The 24962-nt window shown below is 53.0% G+C and overlaps 1 protein-coding gene across 2 annotated transcripts in view; it reads right to left on the reverse strand.

The window, feature by feature from the left end:
• The window catches only part of ITGA11 (integrin subunit alpha 11), a 127685-nt gene that overhangs the window by 1757 nt on the left and 100966 nt on the right, over positions 1-24962 (reverse strand). For both annotated transcript variants that reach the window (XM_068554478.1, XM_068554486.1), the window contains exons 16-29: positions 22474-22640; positions 20947-21089; positions 19387-19497; positions 15877-15962; positions 14268-14475; positions 11780-11878; positions 10126-10202; positions 8285-8374; positions 7394-7484; positions 5991-6104; positions 5702-5788; positions 3926-4036; positions 3731-3826; positions 317-430 (exon numbers count right to left, since the gene is read on the reverse strand). In XM_068554478.1, coding sequence (XP_068410579.1) covers positions 317-430; positions 3731-3826; positions 3926-4036; positions 5702-5788; positions 5991-6104; positions 7394-7484; positions 8285-8374; positions 10126-10202; positions 11780-11878; positions 14268-14475; positions 15877-15962; positions 19387-19497; positions 20947-21089; positions 22474-22640 — 1594 coding nt within the window. The remainder of the gene's footprint in view (positions 1-316; positions 431-3730; positions 3827-3925; positions 4037-5701; positions 5789-5990; positions 6105-7393; positions 7485-8284; positions 8375-10125; positions 10203-11779; positions 11879-14267; positions 14476-15876; positions 15963-19386; positions 19498-20946; positions 21090-22473; positions 22641-24962) is intronic.

A 24962-nucleotide genomic window follows, 5' to 3' on the forward strand; every position in this document is an offset into this window, starting at 1 on the left:
AACAGTCTGACATTGTTGGAGAAATTTTGTGGTTGCGTGTGCTTGCTTTTTTTCTGATCAGAGGAAGCCTAGCTTTCATCAGGTTCTCAGAGGGACCCACAAAAGGGTTGGAACCGTAGGCTGAGTACCCTCTGGTGGCCCTAGCCCATCTGCCTGCTGTGGTGAGGAGTCGGTAAGCTCTGGGGAGGAGGCTGGGTGGGCCCCAGCTCCCATGCGGAGGAGAACATGGGGACTGGCCACAGAGCTCAGAGGCGGAGGCCCCAGGCCCGGACAGCCGGGATGCTGCCCGCCACCCGCACCCTGCGGGGGCCCTCACCTTCCACAGTGCCAGGACCAGCAGCGCCAGCAGCAGGAGGCCCCCCAGGGAGCTGCCCACGATGATCCAGATGGGGATCTGTGAGTCCTCTTGCTTGGAGATCTCAAATGTGATCTGCAAGGTGAGGGGTGAGGCCAGGTCAACAGCGCTACTGTGCTGGGGCCCAGGTGGCAGCCTGGGGTGGTGCAGGAGGGTAGGAGACAGCTGGCACCTGGTAGGAGAGCTGCATCCCCTTCTTCAGGGAGATGCTGAAGGGATGGGTGGCACCAGCCTGCCGAGAGGCCTCAGAGCTCCCAGCCCTGGCGCAGCGGACACCTGACTTAAGTGACCAAGTGATCCCACCTCCTCTTTGAGACGCTTTCTGCCTTGGGCCTGGGGCCACTCTGCTCTCCCTGCTTTCTCCTTCTACCACATGGGCCACTCATTCTTGCTCTCTTTGCTGCTTCCTAAATGTTGGTGTGTCTCATGGCTCTGGTGAGCTCGGGGCTGACTTATGGAGTAGGCACCGTGGGCACGGCGCCCAGGGTCCATGGTGCTTTTAGGGGCCCACAGAAATGTTCTAATTTCTTTTAAAGTTAGAATCAAAAAATATAATCTTGTCTGGATTATATTTGTCTTCATACAGACCAAGTCAGAAAATAATACTTTAAAAAAAAATCTTGTTTATGGAGTAAGGCCCTGAAAGCAAAAGTGCCCAGGGCCGTGAGAGCCCTAACGCAGCCCCCAGGAAGCTCACTCAGTCCTAGGGCCGTAACCATCTTTATGCCTGCTAATGCTTTCACATTGCTACCTTCTACCCGGACTCTCTACTGCATTCCAGACTCATCCAGCTGTCTCCTCGGCCTGCCTGGCATCTTTGACATGTCCCCAGATAAACTCCTGATCTCACTCCTCACCCTCAAACCTGTTCCTTCAACATCCTTCCCCTCAAAGCAAATGGCAGCCTTGTCCTTCCTTGCTCTTGCTTCTTGTATTGGTCACTGACTCTCACTTTCACACCCACGTGGACTCTGGCAAAGTCTATCTGCTCTACCTTTGAAACACCCAGAATGTGGCCACTCCTGCCACCTCCAAGGCTACCGCTTTGGACTGAGCACCCTCATCTCCCACCTGGAGACCGTAGCAGCCGCCTAGCTGCCTCTTCTGCTTGTGTCTCGCCCCCTACAGTCTGTTCTTGGAATAGTAGCCAGAGGCAGGGGATTTATTCTCTGTTCTGCTCCGTCCTCCAGGTTTTCCCATCTTACTCAGAGTGAAAAACAGAGTCCTTGTCCTGGCCTGCAAGGCCCTGCACCCTCCGGCCCTGCTTAACTCGCCGGCCTCATCTCCTGCTCTGCCCCTTGCTCTCTCTACTCCAGCCCTCAGCCACCCGGCTGCCAACGCGCCCAGCACACGCCGGCTGCTGGGACTTTGCATCGCTGTTCCTTCTGCTGCTGGGGCTTCCCCAACCCCCTTCGCTGCATGACACCACTGTATTTCTTCTAGTCTCTGTCTGCTGTCCCCTTATAGGCTTTCCCCAGTCTCCCTGTATAAAATAGCACCCCTCGTCTCCACCCTTACGCGCCTGCGTTTTTCTGGGCAGACCTTATCACCACTGATATTGTATGTGTTTATGTTCGTTGACTCTTCCCCCCACCCCCGTCTAGAGTGTCAGCTCCAGGGAGAGCAGGGGCTTTTTCTATTTTGCTCACTGCTTTATCCTCAGTGCCTGGAACAGCGCCTGGGACGGAGCGGGAGCTCAGTTAACGCGCTGAAAGCCTGAATGAACGCACCCCACGACAGCATGGCGGAGCCCGGCTTGGCCAGTGACTCTCTATTCACCTTGAGGCAAGCCTGCTCCCCTTCCGCCTTACCTCACACAGCCTCCATTTCCATATCTGAAAAATGGACGTGGGGACGCCCCTCACAGTGCTGTGAGGAGTAAGCCGGGTAACGTGGGAAGTGTCTGTTACGGTGTCTGTCACATAGGTAGGGCTCCACCAACAGCAGGTCCCTTCTATGCTCTTTCCATCCCTGAAGGCTGGGACCTGGCTCTGCCTTCCCACACCAGCACCTCGCACAGAGCCAAGGCAACAGGGGCTTAAATTCTGGGTTGCTGGCTTTCTAAGAGAAGTGAGGCATCCAGAGAGTATAAGAGGGGTTTTGGGGGGTGGGAAGTGGGAGTGGAAGGAGAAATCACTTAAACTAGTAAATGACAAATGGACTAGTGTGGAGAAAGGGGTGGTTTGTGTGTGTGTGCGGGGTGTCTGTACCATGCCTCTTCTCGCTTGATTGCCTGGAAAATTCCCACATGTCTCTCAAGATTCAGGTCAAGTGGACCGTCTCCTCCAGAAAGCCTTCCCTGGACATGGCTTGCTCTGACCAACCCCCATGCCAGCACCTGTGCTCTCCCCCAGACTGCACCCACACTTCGTTGTCCTCGCCCCCTTGTCTGCCTAATTCATCTGGGGGGTGAGCCTGAGTCACAGGATGAACACCCGACAAACGCTGCAGAACGAACAAATAACACAGCTCCTCGGGTGGACCTGCTGAATGCTGCTTCGGGCTTCTGTGCCGGCTCCCTCTCTGCCTGGCACACCCACACGCTGTTTGGGATCGACGTTTGTGTTTTATGGAGGTCTGGCTTCCTGACCAGGCCCATTTTGCTCTCCAGCATCTCCTGGGGTGGGGCTGGTGGGTGACTGCGCATCTGGTACAGGACGCTCACCCGGAGCCCAGGCCAGGGTTGGGGATGTGGCCAGTGGAGGGCAGCAGCGTCCCACGCCCGAGACGCCCAGCTCCTTCCAGAGGAGCCGCCTTTTTTTTCAAGACCCAATTTCTCATTTTCCCAGAGAGCACCACATGGAGCCTTACCCCTTTCCTGGACCCTGATTCAAGCCAGTCTGATGTGTGACAGTCTGGTTTTACTCAATTCAAAAAGAGTTCCGATTCAGAGACAGCTCGAATCCCTCGGTCTTCACAATTTCAGTTCGCAGCAGACTTCATTCATTAGATTTGAGGCACGGATGGATGGGGAGGGGAGGGTTGGCTGGCCGTTCTAGGCTGCCAGCCTGCCAAGACCCAGCCTCGCCGCCCTGAGGCAGGTGGGCAGGCAGGCAGGCCTGGGCGGCACTTCCGCTTCCTCTAGTGTAAAACACGCAGGTGTCCCTCCTTCCTCGCCTCCGGGGGCTGTTGAGGTGCAGCGCTTGGTGCCCCCGAGGGACAGCGCCAATGCCTATTTCTGGCCCTGTGCTCCCCATTTTTGCCCCTAACAGCCTGTTTGTCTCGATTTTCCCTCGCCTCTGATGCTGCACTGACTGCTGGCAGGCCTGTCCCTCTCTCTTCTGCAAGGGGAGTAGGAAAACTCTCGGGGAAGGGGCGACCCTTCCCCAAGCTGGCCTGGCCGGGGCCCAGGTCTGCAGGGTTCCCAGTGCTCACCTGGCGGCTGGGATCCTCCTCGCGGAAGATGAAAGGGCTGTGGAACTGCCTCTGCAAGGCTGCGTGGACCGTGATTCTCATCAACTTGTACTTGAGCTGTGTAATCAGAGGCCTTGTCAGGTTCTGGCCCCTCCCCCGGGGGAGACGCCCCAGCACCTGCCTCCTCCAGCCTGGCCCCCCCGGGGCTCTACTTACTGCTTTTAGGGACCTCAACCACAGGTTCCCCAGCAGATGGAAACTGATCTCCTGGTTGGGGGCCAGCCTCACGTTGCAGTTGATGGAAACTACATCAGCATTGCTGTGATTCTGAAAGAGAAGGTGGGTCTCAGGGTGAGCAGGGGCTTGGCCACCAGAGAGATGGCTCAGATGCCCAGCTTGACCAAGTGGGGTTTTGTTCCTGAGGTAGGAGGGGCAGAGCACAAGGAAGAAGGAAGGGGATGGGGGTGGGGGACACATGGGCTGGGGCTGCCAGGGGCTGGCTGGAGGACAAGGTAAAGACGGTATATCCGATGCTCCACTTGAAGTTGTGCATAACTGGGTGTATTTCAGGAACAGAACTTTGGGTCAACGTTAGGGCGCCTATAAATGTCATCACCATGCAAACGCATTAAAGGGAAAATGACAGTATTACTGCAACAGATGCAGAAAAAAGCCTTTTATGAAATCCAACTTCTGTTTATGATAAAAACTCCCAGGGAATGTCCTGAATCTGAATAAGGGTGCTTATTTTAAAAAACCTGTGGTTGGGGCTTCCCTGGTGGCGCAGTGGTTGAGAATCTGCCTGCCAATGCAGGGGACACGGGTTCGAGCCCTGGTCTGGGAAGATCCCACATGCCACAGAGCAACTGGGCCCGTGAGCCACAACTACTGAGCCTGCGCGTCTGGAGCCTGTGCTCCGCAACAAGAGAGGCCGCGATAGTGAGAGGCCCGCGCACCGCGATGAAGAGTGGCCCCCGCTCGCCGCAACTAGAGAAAGCCCTCGCACAGAAACGAAGGCCCAACACAGCCATAAATAAATAAATTAAATAAATAAATAAATAAATAAATTTATTAAAAAAAAAAAAGCCTGTGGCAAGTATCACATTTAATAATGAAAAATTAAAAATAATCCCTTTAAAAGCAGGATCAAGACAAGACAGTCATCATTTCTGTTTACCATTGCCCTTATAGCCAGAGCAATAAGACAAGAAAAACAATTTAAAAGGATTGAGTGGTAAAACTAAAACTATCATTACTTGCAGATGATACTGTCCTAATAGAAAACCCAAACAAATCATCAAATAATTAGGACTTATTAGGTTAAACTTATTTGTGTTGCTCCCTCACAGCCACCTCACCCCACCCAAGTTCAAGTCTTCAGTAAAGTGCACTACATTCCAAAGATGTTTTGTGTGAGGCACTTGAAAATGAACAAAATGAAAATAGCTAAGATTTTTATTTGGGTAAGGAATAGTGAAGGCACGCTCAGAAATTGGTATGTGGGGACAGAGGCGGCCCTGGGAACAGAAACCTGGACACTAGCAGGTGTCTTGGGGAGGGCCTCAGGAGTGGGAGCTGGGCTGCCTTCCATCTCTGGGGGCAGGGAGGCCCCAGCTGACGTGGTCAGTGTCTCTAGTACAAGCCCCATGTGGTCTGGCTCCTTCCTCCTCCCTCTGCTTGTCCGTATCCTACCAGCACTTTTAGGCACAGGGGCAAGTCCATGACCCCTGCTTCTCTACTGGAGGTTGTCTGCTCCACTGCCCCATGTATCCCAGCCTCGCTACCTGGCTTCTTTACACTCAATCCCATGTCTCCTGTGAGATGGCGAGCTCACTAAGGGCAAGATGTATCTTTTCTTTATTCTGTGTCCTTTCGGTTTGAGGTTGGGACATAGAGGTACTCAACAAGCTCTTCTGGACAAACTACTGGACAAGGAGCTCAGGCAGCCCCCTCTCCTTGTCCCTCGGGGCTCCTGGCACGGGGGACGCTCACCAGCTGTGGGGCACGACTCAAGTCCTCCTCCGTCGGGGCGTGCCGGTACTCAGTGCTGTTCCCCCAGATGTTACAGGACGTGTTCGCCTGCACGAGGACACACGCAACCAGCCTCACCACCAGCACTGGCAGACTCGGCGTCCCAGACACGGTCGTCTCTCCTCCTCTGCCCAGAGAAGGCCCAGCTGGCCCTGGGCTCGGGAGAAGGAGCTGAGGTCTGGGGACTTGGGGGCACACCTAGGGATATGTTTGTCCCCTTCCCTGTGCTGGCCCCCCGGGACACGGGTACCTGGTCAGCGAAGAAGCCCTTCAGCAGCAGCAGCCGGTTGCCGCCCCTGGTTGCGATGGGAACAGTGAACTTCATCATCACCCCGTGGATGGGGAACAAGCCCAAGTTTTGGATCTGCGGCCAGAGGTGGGGAGGTGTCAGTACACCCAGCAGCAGTTGGGGGGTGGAGGACGAGGCTCACAGGGGCGATCCCCCCAGCCAGGCCCCTTCAAGCCCCCTGGCTTTTTCACTGTAGATGCTCCAAAGCTCTCCCAGATCTTGGCGGGGGGCTACAAGATGAAACTGCATGAAAGCTGAAAGGGATGGGCTCCTGGAGGCTGAAGATGGGTCACTAGGGGGCCACGAGGCTGACAGCAAGGGTTACTTCCCTTTTCACCCTCTCTTGGCTGTGGTGCTGGTGGCCTCCCTGGACAGAGGTCGGGGTGGAGAGGGTGACAGCAATTCCTTTATTGTGAGAAATAATCAGTAACTGATGCAGGATGTAAATAGTGAGTGTGTGCTGGTTCACATTCTAGCCGTGACACATTTGGTGTCAGAGCCACGGTGATCACAAATAGGGCTTTGGAATCAGAAAGCCTGAGCACATAACCTGGGGCTGCCGCCACAGATGAGCTGTGTGGCCTTGGGCAGGTTACTAAATCTCTCTTGGATGAGCCATTGAGGCATCTGCATGTTTCCAGCCATCTACCTGCTCCCAATTCTCACTCAGCAGTTCAGGGCTGGGGAGATCTTGGGGCACATCGTGGCAGAGATTCTAAACTGCTTCCTAATTCTCCTTCTCCCTCCTTCCTTAGTGACAGAAAGCAAGACAAAAAGGCATATTTCCTAGCCTCCCTTACAGCTGAATCACACCGTTTTGGACAATGAGAAGTAACTGGAAGTGCAAGGAACTGCCAAGGAGGTTTCTTAGTAGGCAGGGGTCTGGTCTGCTCTTCTCCCCTTCCTTCTTCCTGGAATGAGAACGTGATGGCTGGAGCTGCAGCCACCTTGGACTATGAGGTGAACTTGATAGGCTGATAATTGCATGTTGAGGATGATGGAACAGACACAAGGAGACCCAATCCCGGATAACTCTGTAAAGCTACCAACTCTGGACTTCTTTTATGGGAGAGAATAAACCCCAGGGCATTTAGACCACTGTTTTTTTTTCATACTTTAAAAATTATAAGCAGCTACAGCTAATCTTCACTGACACATCCTCCCAGTTCAGCCCCATAATTTTCCAGATGAGGACTGAGAGCCCCAGAGAGGGGAAGGGACTTGCCTAAAGTCACACAGTGAATGGGTGGCAGGGTTGAGGCTGAACCCCAGATGCTAGCAATGATTCCAGATTCCTCCCCTCCCAGATGGGGGATCCTCAGCTCCTGTCTTTCGCTGTCTGCTTGACTCCCTTCCAGACTAACCTTGAAAACGCAGTTGAAGGGAGGCCCAATGCCATGGTATCTCTCCAGCGAGCTGTTGGGCTTGACCTCGTAGTGGCTCAGGCTGCTGCTCCTGCAGGGACAGAGGACAGGGCCGCCATGAGCTCAGTCAGTGTGGGCTAGATGGATAAACGAACGAAAGAGGGTGTGGGCACGCACCCGCCTCCCCCTAGACCACAGCAAATACGTTTCCTCTTGTGTCCATTGGGAGTGCTGTGTTGGGAAGGATTCTGAGGCTCAGCAGGAATAAACTCTGAGATCAATTAGCAATGTCTGCCTCGTGTGGGATGGCCGTGAACCAGAAGAGCAAGTTATTTGCCACCCCTGCCCTCGCCTCCTGCCCAGGGGCATGGCCTCTTTTGATCATGAACTTGCCCACTGTGCACCGTTCCAGCCTCTAGTGGTGGCCGTGGGAGGGCCTGAACTTTCTGTCTGTCTGTTGTTACCTTCTGACTTCTCCGCCCTCCTGGGAGCTCTCAGGGGGCACACTGGGGACCACTGGCAGACTGAGGTGGGTGGGCGGTGGGAGCAGTCTGCCCTGCAGGGAGGAGCATTTTCTCACTGATGCTATTTAGAATTGCTAGTGCAAGGTGGTAATGAAATGCAGATGGACTTTTTAGCAGGTTTTACTATTTTAAAATTCTCTGCAGACCATGCCTCCGCTTATAGCCTGCACCTGGGGTGGATACTGCCTGCTGCTCCAGCCCTCCCCCTCCCCCACTGCGGGGAGCTCCCTGGGGACCAGGTCTGTATCTCTTCCTCCCCCATGTTGACACCACCTCCCCTCCATGGACGAGGGGGGTGCACTCTCAGGGGCATACCCAACTGCATCCCATGGTCCCTCAGCATGAGGGCCCTGGGGCCGCAGCCCACCTGGTGAAGAGCACGTCAGCCTCATACTTGAGGTGCAAGCGCAGGAGGGCCGTGTTGTCTTCCTTGGTGCTCTCTTCCTCGTCACTGTCACTGCAAGGAGAGGCGGCAGCGCCTGTGGTCAGGAAGGGGCAGCCCTCCCTCCACCCAGCTCAGGGCAGCAGGAGGGATCCAAGTCAGGCTGAGAAGGAGCATCCTGGGGCGTCTAGGCCTGCTGCACCAGAGCAGCCAGCCAGGGGGTCATCAGAGGTGTCTCCCGGGAGGGGAAGGGCCGGGGAGGCAGGGGACCTGGAGACCTCAGCTTTCCCTGCCCTCTTTCTGGGTGCAGCACATCTGGGCTGGAGGCTGGGAGGACGGCGCCAGCTTGGTCACAGCGGCCTGTGTGCCCTCCTCATCTGTCAGAGGGGCACATCCTGTGCTACCTACCCCCCGCCCCCCCGCCCCGGGAGATGACGCCTCCAGGGCAAGGGTCTGCCCAAGAGAGGGGAAGAGCATGAGGAATTCACAGCAGAGCGTTTACTGACCCTTGAGCCGACCCCCCGGCCACCAGAGCTGACTAGGGGTGCGCCAGCTCCCATGGGGGCTATGCTGCCTTGAAAAGGCCGGAGAGTGAAATTCAGAGGCATTAGAGGAAGTTTTGTTGAATATGCTTCCCTTCACTTCTGAGCACCGTGAACTACCGGAGCAGATCATTTAGACATAAAAAAGGTATGATTTCTGCTCATTACATACACTGTTTGATTTCCTTCGGAAACCTTACCCCAGATAGGTGCTTAGTTAGAAAAGGGAGACCTGACACACACAGATGCCCAGTGTCCCCTGCCTATATATGCCTAACTCACAAACACCCGCCAACACCCGCACTGCCAAGGACACTGCAGGCAAGGGCGTTCATTGCCCTGTGAGAACAGACTGCTTTCTAAGAGGGAGGCCTTAAGATACCAACACATCTTACAAACTTCGCCTCATGTCAAGTGAGAATTCCACCAGAGTGCACAGTTTGGCTAACTATACCTGGATACACGCACATGCTGCTGTGTTGATCCCCAGCACTCCTGTGACTGCTGACTGGTTTGCGCATGTGTGTGTGTGTTGGAATGTTGGTGCTCGGTTTGCCTGCAGTGTTTATTTCTCAGTGTGGAGAAGTTCTCAGGAGGGTTTATAAGGCTCCAGAACAGCCAGAATTCCTCCTCGCCTCCGTGTGTTTATTACTGACATGGGTGATTCATGGTGTCCATCTACAGCAAGCTGCCTCAGGGAGGCCTGAGAGACAGACAGACAGACAGACCCACATAGAGTAAGGAAAGGCCTTTTAAAATTGGAAGTTTCCAAGGGGAGAGAAGTGACCAGGACATAAAGAGCACTGGATAAGGAGTAGGAAAACTAGTTAGCTCCCAGCTGTACTATTTACATGCTGTGTGTTGTTGGGAAATTCACTCAACCTCTCTGAGCTTTCCTTTTCTTACCTGTAACTTGGGAGGTGGGGTGGAGTGGGGAATAAGCCCTGCTTTGCCTGTCTTAAGGGGCTGCTGTGAGGACTGACTGAGATATTACATGCATAGTACTTTATAACTGTAGGGCTTTTAAATAATTGCTATATAAAATGCTGTAGAAAGCTGAGGGTATTATTATTTATATCCAAGCTGCCCAAGAACAAAGAATGGCAGCAGCACAGCGGGCAGCAGGTTGGCCCGCACTTGGGGACTGACCCAGGGCCCACCCAGGGAGGGCAGCGATGGACAAGGCTTGGCGGGGGATTTGGTGTGGGGAGGGGCAGTTCCCAGCAGCAGAACAGGGCTCAGGAGTAGCGAGCAGGGAGGGAGAAGGAGCGGGCAAGCCCTGACCTGCCCGCTGTGAGCTGGATCTCCATGTGGTGCAGGAAGACGGATTTGCTGAACTCGAAATCCAGACGGAAAGCCACCTACAAGGAAGAAGTCGCTGGAGCCGGGCTGGCTGGGAACTGCCTGTCTGAGCACTGCCCACACCAGCCCTGGACTGCCCCTCCCAACCCCTGCCCTTTTGGTGGGCCCTGCTGGCAGGGAACGGGCTGGGGGAGGGAGGACCAGGTGCTGGAGTAATGTGAGCTGAGCTCAGGGGCTGTAGCGGGAATGCAGCCAAGGTCAACAGCTCCCCTGCTGGGGCTTCTTGGCTGTGAGGCCAGCCCTCCGCCCCCTCCCGTTTTGTTTTTAACTACAGGCAAACAGAAGGCAGCAAATCCAACTTCAGACTCTTTCTGCAGGAATTTCTGGGGGGCACTTCATGGTGGGAAGGGGAAATGGCCATCACCATGCATCGCAGGAAGTGCGGGCCGGAATCTAGTGATAAGACCCCCTCATGCACCCCCCGTTCTTGCGTGTGAACAGGTGTGAGGCCTGGAGAAGGGTGAAGGCTGTCCCCAGCTGCCCAGAGGCTAGTCACACACACCTGTCTCCTTGTCCAGCGGCCCTCCCACCGCTCTGACGGCCCAGGTCCTGGTGCTTCCCTTGGCCTTCACCCAGGAGTAGGGCCTGGGTCCCCTGACTGTGCCCTTTGACATCTGACCCTCTTTGCTACCTTCTGCCCCACCTGGTGGCGCTCCTGGGGCTTTGCACAGACCTCTCGTGCTCTTCCCAGGTCTGACCCTCACAGGGTTTCCCAAGGAGACCTGGTGGCAGGGGTGGGGTGCGGGGGCGGGGATGGCTACTTCCTGAGCGGCCGCAGGGTCGGGTGGGGAAGCTTGGGCTGTATGCTGCTCCCCCTGGGTCTTCACCCAAGAGCTCCTGGGTGCGTCAGCGCCTCACCTCAAAACCCACAATCTTGACTTTTGTCGCACTGGGGAAGTTCTTTTGTCAGGAGCCCTAATCCCCCTCCCCCTTCTCCTCCCTCTCCCCCAGCCTTGCAGACCTTGCTCCTGGGAACACACTGCTACTCTCTAGGTGGCCCCTGCCTCCAGCTCCCCTCTGTCTGGTTCCTGCTCTACAAGCAGCTCGGCCTCAGTCAGGTCTCCTCTTGCTCTAGAACCTTCAGGGGCTGCCTACTGCCCGGGGGTGATGGGCAAACGTCCCCACAGTCTGGAGTCTACCTCTCCCATCCCTACACTCTTTTCACATGTACTTTTAAGCACATGGTAGGTGCTCAAGAAACGTTCATTTTTCTTCCCATCTCTCCCCAGGCACAGCACCATGACAGAGGCTGGACATTTTAAAAACGGGTTAGGATACAGGACAGTGGGGTAAATGGCCAAGAGGAGGTGGGAGAGTGGTGGGTGGGAGTGGTAGGATTCCCCCTGAGGTGAGGGTCCTGGTGTTCTCCTGGGGTGCGCTGTCAGCCCTGGGGATGGCTGGCTAATTAGGTCACTTGAAGGTCATTTCATGGGAGAAAAAACTAACCTGCTTAAAAGGCGCCCTCAGGCCTCTCCATCCCTCCCCAGTCCTCCGCTCTGTTCCCTTCCACTTCTCTTGCCTCCCCTGTGCCTCCCCGACCCACCCCGGTCCCTCCCCACACCACCCCAGCCCCAACCTTGGCCTTGGCCCGGAAGAAGGGGTAGCTGACGTTGCAGACTTTCTTGTGGAGCCTCTTCTCCTCGTTCACACACTCGATGTTGCCGTCCGAGTCGTCCTGGGGCGATGGGGGCATCACGGGCACCAGTTAGGTGGGGCCCGAGACCCGGGTGTGGGGGCCACCCTTGCCCCCAGCCCCCCAACTGCCCAGGCTGAAGCTGCAGCACAGGCCGCAGATCCTGGGACCACAGGGGCCCTGGAGGCTCGGGTGCAGCTTGGGTCTGGGTGCGGAAAGCATGGTGGGGACCCGGTGCAGGGGCGGGGGACTGGCTCAGCGGTGCCAGGTCGTGGAGAGAGTGGGCAGGCGCTCACGTATATGTTTTGTCATCCTCTCTGGATCAATCCTAGAGGCGGGACTTATCATCCAGCTTACAGGTGGGGTCACTGAGCCCCAGAGACGGGAGGTGACTAGCGCAGACCACCAGCAAGTGGCTTCCTCTGCTAGAGGTCCCTTTGTTGGAGGGTAGGGGGCGGGGAGAGGAAGGAGGGTGTGCTGAGCTCCAGCTGTGAGAATCTCCTGGGCTGGGGATGGACGGCGGGGCGGTGAAGGAGCCAGGCTGCAGGCTAGCCCTACACACACCACCTGCCACGTGTGTGTGCTCACGCGCCTGTGTGTGTGTACAGACACGGCCTTTCACAGAACACGTTTCCAAAGCCCTTCTGCATCACAGAAACAAAATTACATGATTCCTTCCCCCTAGGGTTATGAACAGGCACGAGATTGGTCTTGGAAAGTCAGGGCCAGGGAAGCAGGAAGAGATGGATGCAGGTTTGGGGCTCAGTTTCCCCTAAATACCCTAAAGCCAAACAGACACAAAACCTCTGGGAGGAGAGGCCTTTGAAAGACCATCAGGTGGGCTGCTCGTCTTCACTCTGGGCCGTGGAACAGGACCTGGGCCTGACAGAGGGACTGATTTTGCACTGACAGCCCCTCCTTCAGGTCCTCTGCACTGAACTTGAAGTCTGTTTGAGGACACTGGGGGCCCCCCGAGGGGGAAGGGAGGACACGGCAGGCAGCCCCCCTCTTTTCTCGGGGGCCTCACTCCACTCAGCTTCCCCTTCTGGCTATAGGAACAGCGCGCGCGCGTGTGTGTGTGTGTGTGTGTGTGTGTGTGTGTGTCTGTCTGAGGAGGGGCCCATCCTGCCTCTCCCCAGTCCAGTGAGGAAGGGGTGGTGGAGGTGAGGACAGAAGGGCCCTGCTGGCTCTCCTATGCTGCCCCCCAGGCTCCAGGTGGACACGGAGATCTGTGAGGAGATTGTGTTTGCGGGGACCTGGGACCCCCCGGTACACACACACGACAACGACGTCCTAGGTTTATTCAACAGACATGTCTTGAGGGACTTCTCCGTGCCCAGCCCTGGCCCAGCCCTGGGGACAGATGTGGCTGAGACAGGGCACTCGCCCTCTGGGAGTTCAGGGTTATAACGGGGCAGCGCTCGGACACGGATGATTTCCACAGAGCACGCATAGGGCTGTGCCAGGGAGCTGTGAGGGCCGGGGGGCCCTGTGTGGCCTTTTGGGGCTTCAGGAAGCCACCCCAGAGAGCATGGCGTGGGGACCATGCTCTCTCGTGAAGCGTGGGCTCAGGAGCCAGCTGCTGAGTGGGAATCCCGCTCTGCCGCTCGCTGGCTGTGTGGGCCTGTTCAGGCCACTTAACCCCTCTCTGTGCCTCAGTTTCCTCCTCTGTAAAGGGGGATACGATGACCACCACCACCTCCTGGAGTTGTTGTGAGGGTGAAATGTAAGCAGGTGTTGTAAGGGGTTACCACGGGGAAGCAGGAGCTTCTCAGGAAATGAGGGAGGGGGTCTCAGGCAGGGGTCTGTGGTCGGTAGGGCCTCGGTGTGAAAGGGCAGGTGCGCTGGGAAACAGCGGGGGCCAGTGGGACTACCAGTGTTGGGGTGCGGGCAGAAGTGGCAGGTGAGGCTGGGGAAGCAGGAAGGGCCTCGAGTGCGACCACAAGGAGTTCGGGATCTGTTGTGAAAGCAACTGGGAATGACGGGAGGTTTTAAAGTGGGGAGAAATCGGTTCTGGTTCTTGTTAGAAGGACTGGTGTGAGAAAGCCTGGAGGATGAACTGTAGGCAGAGGGTGTGTACGCACTAGTGTGCACACGTGCGGGCGTGTGTATGTGTGTGCGCGCCCCTAACAAGGGCCAAGGGCGCAGGCTGAAGGATGTTCCTCTCCATGATCTGAAAGGCTCAGACCACCCTCTCCCCATGGTTCTCAGCCCGGGCTGCACACTGACATCACCTGGGCAGCTTTAGAAGCGGACTGACCCAGGCCCCACCCAGACCACATCAATTAGAAAGTCCTGGAGAAGTCTGAACACAGGCACCTTTAAGCTCCCAGGTGATTCTAACGTGCAGCCGGGCCCCCTACCTGGACCCCTCCTTTCCTGCCTCAGCCCTTCCCCTCAGGCAGGCGAGGCAGGCCGCCCGAGGTCTTACCTTCTGGATCAAGCTGGCAAACTGCAGGTTTGCTGACTGTGAAATATTTAGGACTGTGCTGTAGGCGTTCTCACCCTTGTTCTCCAGCAGGGCCTCCACCGCCACCCGCCGCCGTGTGCTCTCTATGATGAAAACCGTGGTGTCAAAGGACAGTGTGTACGCAGAGCAGTCCTGGGCAGGCTTCCTCAGCACCCTCTGGCAGTACTCCCTGCGGGAAAGAGACCAGCAGGAATCAGGCACATGGAATGGGGAATGCAGGGGTAGACCTCACTGTGCATGTATCACCTCTCCAATCAGCATGTTTTCCTTTTCGCTTTGGCTGCCAGGAAGCTCAGAGCTCAATATGGAGACAAGCCTGATTATTAGCCTAGATGGTTAGAATCTTTGCTTCTTCATCCTTCTACAAGGTTTGGAGGTACTATTTCTATTTTTTATTTATTTTTATTATTTATATTTTTATTGAAGTATAGTTGATTTACAATGTTGTGTTAGTTTCAGATGTACAGCAAAGTGATTCAGATATATATATATACATACACACACACATATTCTCTCAGATTCTTTTCCCTTATAGGTTATTATAAGATATTGAATATAGCTCCCTGTGCTGTACAGTAGATCTTTGTTTTTTATCTATTTTTATATATAGTAGTGTTGTATTATTTCCATTTATTATATATGTATCTTCTATCTAATCATTTCATAGTTGAATAAAAGCTGAGCATAAATTATTTTAAAATATATTACATAAATTGGAAATAGGATCAGTATTTTTCCTTGTCTGCCAGTTTCTTTCTTTTTTTTTTTTATAAATTTATTTTATTTTAATTTATTTTTGGCCGCGTTGGGTCTTTGTTGCTGCACGCGGGCTTTCTCTAGTTGCAGTGAGCGGGGGCTACTCTTCATTGCAGTGCGCGGGCTTCTCATTGCGGTGGCTTCTCTTGTTGCGGATCATGGGCCCTAGGTGCGCGGGCTTCAGTAGTTGTGGCACGTGGGCTCTAGAGCGCAGGCTCAGTAGTTGTGGTGCACGGGCTTAGTTGCTTCACGGCATGTGGGACCTCCCCGGACCAGGGCTCGAACCCGTGTCCCCTGCGTTGGCAGGTGGATTCTTAACCACTGCGCCACCAGGGGAGCCCTGCCAGTTTATTTCTTCCAGGGGATTGTGAGCACCCTGCTCATCCTCGGCTAATCTCCTTAGTACTGAGCCCAAGTGGTCAGTCCATGGACCTTAGAAGTCATCTAGTCTAGGGGTTAGACAACGAACACCAAGAACTCTAGGTCCTCAAGTCTCCACCTTTTATCTGTTTTATAGTGCAGGCTCCAAAGAAAGGATTCCTTTTCTAAACAAAGTTTGAGGAGGTTGGATTAGACTAACAGTATTCATTTTACAGAGGAGGTCACTGAGGCCCAGAGAGGGCAAGGTATTTGCCTGAGGTCACACAGGAGCTAGAGGCAGAGCCTGAGCTAGAACCATGCTCCAAGTTCAGTGCTTGGTCCTCGCTGCCTAGGAGAAGCATGTGCAGGATTGTCATCCAGGGCCCTGGGAGCCTAGATCCACCAGCGGGGAAGGGAAAGGAGTCAGTGTGGGGGTGGGGAGGAGCCTACTCACATGGCTGTGGGCAGGTCACTGCGGGCGTCCAGCAGGAGGTCAGGGACACAGTGCTCATCCTCACTGCAGCCATTCCAGAAGGGTACCTGGGCCAGGGAGAGGCAGGTATGGGTGGCTGGATAGGGCACCCAGAGCTTCCAGCCCCCATCTTTGCTGTGGGCCATCCCTTATCTCCACAGCACACCAGCTCCTCTTTCTGCGGCACTAGACACAGGCTTTGTTTTTTCTGCCTTTTTCACAGCACCATGCTGCTTTTTCTCATGCTTTGGCATAGACAGTCCCTTCTTTAGAACATGGCTCAAAACTCAACTCCTCCCAGGTCCCTTTCAGTCCCCAGCTGAGCTGCTAGCACAGAACACCCACTTACCCAGTGCCAGTCCACACTGATTGATCATTTACTGCGGGGAGCAAGCTCTCTGGTACTGGGTATATAGGATGAGGAAGACAGAGCTTCTGCTCTCAGCTCATGGGGAAGATGAGGGTGTGAACAAATAATTATAGTGTGAAATGTGCAAAAAAAAAATCTGTATGAGGAATAGAGGACGCAGAGAGGAGGAAACAGTTATTTTGGCCCATAGATGAGAAGGCTTCAGAGAAATGACAGTAGGTCAGAGTTCCAAAGGATGACTGAGTTAGCTGGATGGACCAGAGGGAGAGGGAAGTCTGGGAGGAAGGACGAGTCTGTGCAAAGGGCCTGAGGCATGAAGCAGCATGGTAAGCTTGGGGAATGACGGCTATTTAGTGTTGCTGTAGTAAGGGGTACAGGAGATGCAGAGATGGGCGGGGTCATGTCTTAACAGGGTCGTGGGGTCGTGTCCTCCCAGACCCACGTATCGAAGGCTCCTTCTGGCTGCTGTGGGTGGATGGACTGTTAGGGTCAAAAGTAGAGGCAGAGAGACCGCTAAGGAGGCTGCTGCAATGTTCACGCAAGAGATGACGACGGTGTCGGTGTGGTAGTGGGTGTGTGTGTTTCGGGAAACGGGTTAGGAACCCCAGAGGTGAGAGCAGCAGGACCTGGAGTTCATCAGGACTAAGGGAGAAAAGGGTCCTGGATGTTGGCCGAGTTTCCTTTCGAGTGTCTGGAAGGGTGGCCTCACCATTCATTTATAAATGGAGGGGTTAAGTGGAGGGGATCAGTTTGGGGCACACTGAATTTGAAGTGCCTGTGGCCCATCCAGGGAGAAGGGCTCAGCAGGTAGGTGGGTGTTCAAGTCTGGAGCTGAGGAGTGAAACTGTCCCCACCAGGAGCACAGCCTGAACCAGGGGAGGGGAAACAGGTGTCACAGAGGCCAGGCGTACCTTATGTTCACTAACTTCTCAGAGGGGAGCTCCCTGGCCCTCACTCAGACCCACGTGCTCTTATTTCAGACACGTTTCTATCAAGCCTGCCCCTTGGCTTCCCCATCACGTGGTGGATTTGCAGCTCGAAGCAGCCAGCAAGGAAGACAGCAGAGCCATATAAAGGAGGGCAAAGCGAGGCATTCAATGCCAGGACATAGCTCTAGACACTTTGGAAGCCCTTGGGGGCTTCACTGTATTCTAGCACCCGTGTTCATCTTGGCGATTTCAAGTCTCTGATGAAATACGCCCCAGGCCGCCCAGCATACTGTTCAAGTGTGAAAACTATATAATAACCTTCAGAAAAATTTCTGTCCACTTAATTAAAAGGGATAATTTAACGTGATAAGCAACTGTTACACTCAACTGTATGGAATGGCTCATTCCCCCAAGAGGCAAGATTTTATGGTACTAGAACAGTGCTGGGCATTGAGGAGAAGCTAAATAAGAATTTGTAGCAGAGAGATGGGAAGAATGTTTCTAATTTGCTGGGGGCTAGAAATCTATTTTAACAAGATTTTTAGACATTTAGCTGCTATCCAAAGCCCTTGGTAATATGCCCAGGCTGACTTTTTCAGCTCTATTTCTCATTTTTTCTTTACACTTCCCTTCACCCTGTTTGTTCCCACGTCCACACCTTGGCTATGCTGTCAGCTTTCCTGGAATAAGCCCATCGTCCCCATCTCACGTCTATTCTAAAGGTCCAGGGGAAAGCTACCTCCTCCAGAAAGTCCTCCCTGACCTATCATCTGACTGCTTGATGACACTTCCTCTGAGCTTACTCCCATCTTTGACTTGACCTATGACTCTTATCACCACCTTGTAGCCGTATTATCAGCATCAGAGCAGAGAGTGCTCTGCACATTCATCTGCATCATGGGCTTCAACATGCTTATAGAATGAGTGACGTGTACTCATTCATTTGCTGTAGTGGCCTTGTGATGACTGTGATGGGAAAAATATTAAGATTCAGGGTACCCAGCTTTCCCCCTCTCCTGGCTCACTAACGAGAATTCCAGCTTTGCCAGGTCAGTATCTCCCCCTCTCCTGAACTGCATTTTCAGACAGCCTCTCTTACACATCTGTGATGCAGAATCAGGAGAAGAGGGAAGGTGTGAAGATTGAGGGGTGGGTGGTAGGATGTGGGAGCTCTGGGAAGAGGGAGGAGCTGAGGGGGCTGATGGGGGAGAATGAGAGCAGAGAGGGGATTTTCAGAAGCCTTGCTGTTGACTACACAGTTCTTTTACGTAGGAGAAATACAGGCAAGCATGTGAGTAGTTCTGAAATTGTTGTTTGCTGGCTGGATTCTATATATTGGGTTGGCCAAACAGTTTGTTTGGTTTTAAGTAAAAATAAAAGACACATTTTTCACTTTCACGAAGAACTTTATTGAACAATGTATTCATTAACCGAATGAACTTTTTGGCCAATCCAATAATTCTCAGAGACACTGCTCAGAGGCTGGACCTCGTAGGTCATGGTCTTAAGAGCCTTGTGGTATATTTGAAAGTTGTTCCTAAATCCCCGGGGTTTATTTTGCCTGCTCTCCTAGCACAGCTCAGGCAGAATGGATAACTGTATGACGTTTTCTTTGTGTGGGATTTATATGGAGTTGCAGATGCAGGGAGCATCTGAATATTAGATACCAGAAAATTCTGATGCCCTTAGAGCCAGGGATTAGAAAAGGTGGGTTTCGGGGGTGCAGAGCCAATGATGAGGCTAAAACTACTTATTTTTGGAATACTTGGAGCGGGCTAGGAGGACTGTTTGTTAATTAGTCGATCATTCAACCAGAGCAGACTAGGCTCTAGTGGTTGAATCACTCTCTCTGGCCTCCAGTGTCCTCGTCTGTCAATGAGGGAAGTGGACGATTGAGAACTAAGGTCCCTTCGGGTCCTGTGAGCCTCAGGACCCACTCCGGGCTCACTCTCTGCTGGGGATACGGGAGCCTTGCACAGGAGAAGGCCGGGTCCTTACCTTCAAGAAATTGCTCAGCACGAGTCACGAGGAAGGAGGGGAGGAGCCTGCTGGGAATTTGCAGGGCAGGAGGTGGGAAGGCGAGGCAGGGGAAGAACTCCTCTGTGCCTGTCGCAAAGCCAGGGCTTCTGGGAGGAGGCGAGGGGTGGCAGTGGGGTGTGTGCCAAGGCTGCTGCCCTGGATGCCAGGACGTACCGAGACTCTGACGGTCGTGGGCCAGCCGTCGTCCAGCATGGGGCCATAGTCGGGGTCCTCCAGGGAATACTCGACCGAGAAGGTCACTGGCTTCACGTAGTCAGCGGTGTCCTGTGTGGGAGGAGATGAGAACGGGGTGAGGGCAGAGGGGACATCCGTGTCATAGCCAGGACCACTGAGAGAACGTCTACCTCCCGAAGCTGGGAGGGTAGCGGCCTCGTCAGCCCTGAGCATGTGACCATGGAGCTTTAGCATCTGTGAGTACATGGAGGCTCCCAGATGGGGCCGCAGCTGGAGAGTGTTGTTCCTGGAAAGGGCCCTTGGCTCAGCATATGCCAACCCCTCTGCCTGCGTGTTTCACCAACTCCTGCTCGTCCTTCAAGGCTGGGAACCTGTGTCCCCAACACCCCGGCCTCTAGGAAGCCAGGCAGCACCTCATCCCCACACTCTGTTCAGACCCGTTACTGACACACTTACGTGGCATCCAAACTATCTGATTGTGTGTCAGTCCTCCTCTCTCCAAAGCCTCTTAGCACAGTCCTAGCACTGTGACAAGGCTTAATAAACCAATGAATGAACAAAGTTGAACGAAATAGGGGCAATTCAGGGGATGCTCAGAGCTGCCTAAAAAAATCCCCCAATCTCCCCCACCCCCGCCATGGCACCCAAATCTTGACACCAGCGGCTTCCTTGCGTTAAGGCAATGACTTTCAAACTTGAGCTTGCATCAGAATCCCACCCTGGGAGGGGGTGGAGGTTAAAACACTGAGTCCCATCCCGAGATTTTCTGATTCACTCGGTCTGGAATGGAGCTTGAGAACGTGAAATTCTAAAAAGTTCCCGGGTAATGAAGATGCTGCTGGTCTGGGGACCATACTTTGAGAACCAGTCCATAAACACATCAGAGGGGCAACAATATTAACAGACACCAGAACTTCTTGTTTTTCTGACCTTTGCCCAGTGACTATTGGGGTCAGGTGGGCTCTGAGTGTCCCCTGCCTGTGTCTCCGAGGCTGGAGCTGTGGCTGGGTGTCTGGAGTTTCTGGGTGGATGCACCAGGCCCCCACTGGTTCTCCCCCTCTGCCAGTCTGGCATCTCTCTCTTCCTCCCCTCAAGCCTGTCCATGCCACTGGTCCACCTTATCTGGTCTTCATTATTAGCTGATGCCTGCTTATCCCTTCCTTCTGAGCCATGGCCCCGGCTGGCTGACCACCGTCCTCTCTGCTAGACATCATTGAGCCCACCTCCCTCCTTGAATTTCACCCCCTGCTTAAGAAATGGTGGGCATCTGAGAGCTGGCAAAGAAGAGATTTCAGAGGAGGGTACAGTGAGGTGGGAAGTAGTGTGTCCCAGTGGCCTTTGCACTGGGGCATGAGTATGGGATGGCCAAGGTCCAGGATACTGCCCCCTTCCTGGTCTCCTGAGGTCTGCTGGGGGCTCAGAACCAGCCTGGCACCATCTGAGCTCTCTGCCTCTCCCACGGCAGCACCTCCTCCAGCTACGTCCCCTTCCTGGAGAAGCTTGGGCTCTGTGGGTGGGGCTGCTGGGCATCTGGCTCACCAGGACGTGGAAATTGATCCGCTCACAGTGTTCCTGGCTGGAGGAGAGCAGGGCAGCTCTGTTGGTGTACCGGTCCCCGCCCTCATCCAGGTGGGCCCGCGGCGTGTACCGCCTCTCATCCATGGTGGCGTTATACCTGATGCCTAGAGGAAGGAGAGGGCAAGCCATGGAGGTGGAGCCACATTTCCATCGAAGACTGTTTGCCTCTCTTTAAAAATAGCCTTTGGAAAGTCATCCTCCTCCAGGAAGCCCTCCAGGCTGGCCAGGGGAAGTGCTGCTCCTCTCCCCTCGCAAGGCTCAGTGTAGGCAGGAAACTCCCACACAGAGGGCGAGCGATACAGTGAGAAAGGGTAAAGGAAGGAACTAAAGAGAAGAGGGAGGCAGAAGGAGGAGAAAAGAAGATGGAGGTGACAGTAAGGGATAAAGAAAGAGGAAGAGATGGAGGGGAGAGTGAACGCAGTGGAAGAGGAGAGGAGACAGGACGAGGGGTCAGGGTGATGCTTCCATTTGAGCCACTCCTGGAGTCAACACACCTCTCCACCTCTCCCATCACCTTCCCGGGCCTCGTCGTTGGCTCTGGGATCCCGTCAGGTCTGGGTCCGAGCCTCTGCAGGTGACAGTTCCCATCACACTAGGGAGTGCTGGCCAGGTCCTGCCCACCAGCTCCTCAAACCTAAGGCTGTTCTGGGGTTTAAGGCCTGCAGCCTCCTCCCCTTCAACTAGGCTGATCTTTTGCTAAATGCTGGAAAGGCTCAGCCCCTTCTCCGGTACCCCAGCAGCACTGTGGGTGCACCAGGTTCTTGGCATCATTCTCCTATCATAGAAAGAAGTTGAAAGAAGGACACAACCACCCAGGCCTGCCTTTGTTCTTATCTTCCTTCTGGGACACCCGTGTTTTAATCATCTGGTCGGTCCTGCTCCTTGGCTGAGAAGCTCTCTGTGGTCCCAATTTCCTGCACAGGTCTAACCTGGTCCTGGAACCTGTAGCTGCCACTTGCTGGGGCTGCCTGGGCCCAGGGCTGTCATGAGCAGGTGTCTGATCCCAGCCTTGGCTGGGAGTGATGGACCCTCAGAAGGAAACTGCCCTGCTGTGGACTCACGCCTACTCTGAGCAATGACCACTGCTACTCGGGTCTTCATCTGCCTGACCCCCTGGTTACTAGCTCCCCCTCCTGCGTCTGACTCTTTCTCTGAATCTGACTTCACAGCTTACACACCCCAGACCGTTCCACTGCTTCCAGTCCCCTGTTCTGATCCAAACACCATCTCTGACTATTTCCTTCTTCCCCAACCTCTCCCACGTTGGTCACCACTGCTCACTGCCATCCTCACCGTGGCATGAGATCCCCTCTCTGCCCCCTGGAATCAGAGCATTGAATGGGCATCTAGAAGTCATCAAATGTGGCTCTAGGTGTGACCTGGCACTTAAAACCCATTTCAGCAAAAGCCCAGGTTTAGAAACAGAGTGAATGCAAAGTCCATGGGGGAGAGATTGGAGCTGGGGAAGTGGGGAGGGGCTTGATTTACCAACTGTTGAAGTTTGGTAATGAGGTGCCAGGAAGACGGGTGAGAAGCAGAGGAAGGCTGCCAGGCAGGTGGCGTCTCTGCCGCTGCGTTTGCAATCCCTGTGAAAGATGTTGATCTTGGGCGGCTCAAAGTGGAGGCTGGCATTGATCTGAACCACAGGGCGGGACCTGCAGGAGGAGGGAGAGTAGCAGGGGTTGGGCGGGGTACAAGGCTGCTCTGCTGGGACCCAGGGAAAGGTGGAGAGCCAGATGGAACGGGATCTGTAAAACCCCCACTGGGGGTGAGGCAGTGGTGGGGCGTGCAGGGAGGGGGTCCAGGTGTCACAGGAGTGGGCAAAAAAAGTGTACAGGTGGATGAAGGGCAGGCTAAGCAACCTCACAGCCCCTTGAGGCAGCCCTTCATCATTTTCCTAGGGGCTGTGCTTGCTGCAGACCATACTGACATCCTTTTGCCTTCTCATCACTTCAACCCTGCATGTACATCAGAGTAATCTGGAGCGCTTTAAAAAATCCTGATGCCCGAACGAGAACAAAACATTTTAAAATTTGTATGGAAAAACAAAAGACCCCCAAAAGCCAAAGCAATCCTGAGAAAGAAAAACAGAGCTGGAGGAATCAGGCTCCCTCACTTCAGACTATACTACAAAGCTACAGTAATCAAAACAGTATGGGGCTGGCACAAAAACAGAAATATAGATCAATGGAACAGGATAGGAAGCCCAGAAATAAACTCACGCACCTATGGTCAATTAATCTATGACAAAGGAGGCAAGAATATACAATGGAGAAAAGACAGTCTCTTCAATAAGTGGTGCTGGGAAAACTGGACAGATACATGCAAAAGAATGAAACCGGAACATTCTCTAACACCATACACAAAAATAAATTTGAAATGGATTAAAGACCTAAATGTAAGACCAGACACTATAAAACTCTTAGAGGAAAACATAGACAGAACACTCTTTGACATAAATCACAGCAATATCTTTCTGGATCCACCTCCTAGAGTAATGAAAATAAAAACAAAAATAAACAAGTGGGACCTAATTAAACTTAAAAGCTTTTGCACAGCAAAGGAAACCATAAACAAAACAAAAAGACAACCCACAGAATGGGAGAAAATATTTGCAAAAGAAGCAACCGACAAGGGATTAATCTCTAAAATATACAAGCAGCTCAATATCAAAAAAACAAACAACCCAATCAATAAATGGGCAGAAGACCTAAATAGACATTTCTCCAAAGAAGACATATGGATGGCCAAAAAGATGTTCAACATTGCTAATTATTAGAGAAGTGCAAATCAAAACTACAGTGAGGTATCACCTCACAACAGTCAGAATGACCATGATCAAAAAGTCTGCAAACAATAAATGCTGGAAAGGGTATGGAGAAAAGGGAACCCTCCTACACTACTGGTGGGAATGTAAATTGGTACAGTCACTATGGAGAACAGTATGGAGGTTCCTTAAAAAACTAAAAATAGAACTATCATATGATCCAGCAATCCCACTCCTGGGCATATATCCAGAGAAAACAATGGTTTGAAAAGATACATGCACCCCAATATTCACTGCAGCACTATTTACAATAGCCAAGCTATGGAAGCAACCTAGATGTCCATTGACTGATGAATGGAAAAAGAAGATGTGGTACATATATACAATGGAATATTACTCATCCATAAAAAAGAATGAAATAATGCCATTTGCAGCAACATGGATGGACCTGGAGATTATCATACTAAGTGAAGTCAGTCAGAGAAAGACAAATATCATATGATATCACTTATATGTGGAATCTTAAAAAGTGATACGAAGGAATTTATTTACAAAACAGAAACAGACTCACAGACTTTGAAAACAAATTTATGGTTACCAAAGGGGAAAGGTGGGGGGAGGGATAAATTAGAGGAGTTTGGGATTAACATATACACACTACTACATATAAAATAGATAATCAACAAGGACCTACTGTATAGCACAGGGAACTCTACTCAATATTCTGTAATAACCTATATGGGAAAAGAATCTGAAAAAGAATAGATATATGTATATATATAACGGAATCACTTTGCTGTACACCTGTACAACATTGTAAATCAACTATACTCCAATATAAAATAAAAATTAAATTAAAAACATCCTGATGCCCAAGTTGTTCTCCAGGTCAGATCAAACAAGAATAGGCATCACCATGTCTTAAAGCAGTGCTTCTCAGATTTTAATACATTTGCGCATTTCCTGGGGCTCTGGTTAAAATTCAGATCCAGCATTTCTAGCAAGCTCTCAGGTGATACTAGTGCTGTTGGTCTCTTGGACCACACTATGGAGATCGTGGGTGTTAAAGCACCCCAGGTGATTCCAATGTGCAGCCAAAGTAGAGAACAACTCATTGTTCTAGAGACCTGCCCCGAGCCATCCATCCCAACACTGCCCCATCCAGGCAGCCAAGGAAATGCAAATTTACACTTCTATTGTCTAAGTCAAT

The sequence above is a fragment of the Eschrichtius robustus genome, chromosome 1 (assembly GCF_028021215.1).
Source record: "Eschrichtius robustus isolate mEscRob2 chromosome 1, mEscRob2.pri, whole genome shotgun sequence".
NCBI lineage: Eukaryota > Metazoa > Chordata > Mammalia > Artiodactyla > Eschrichtiidae > Eschrichtius > Eschrichtius robustus.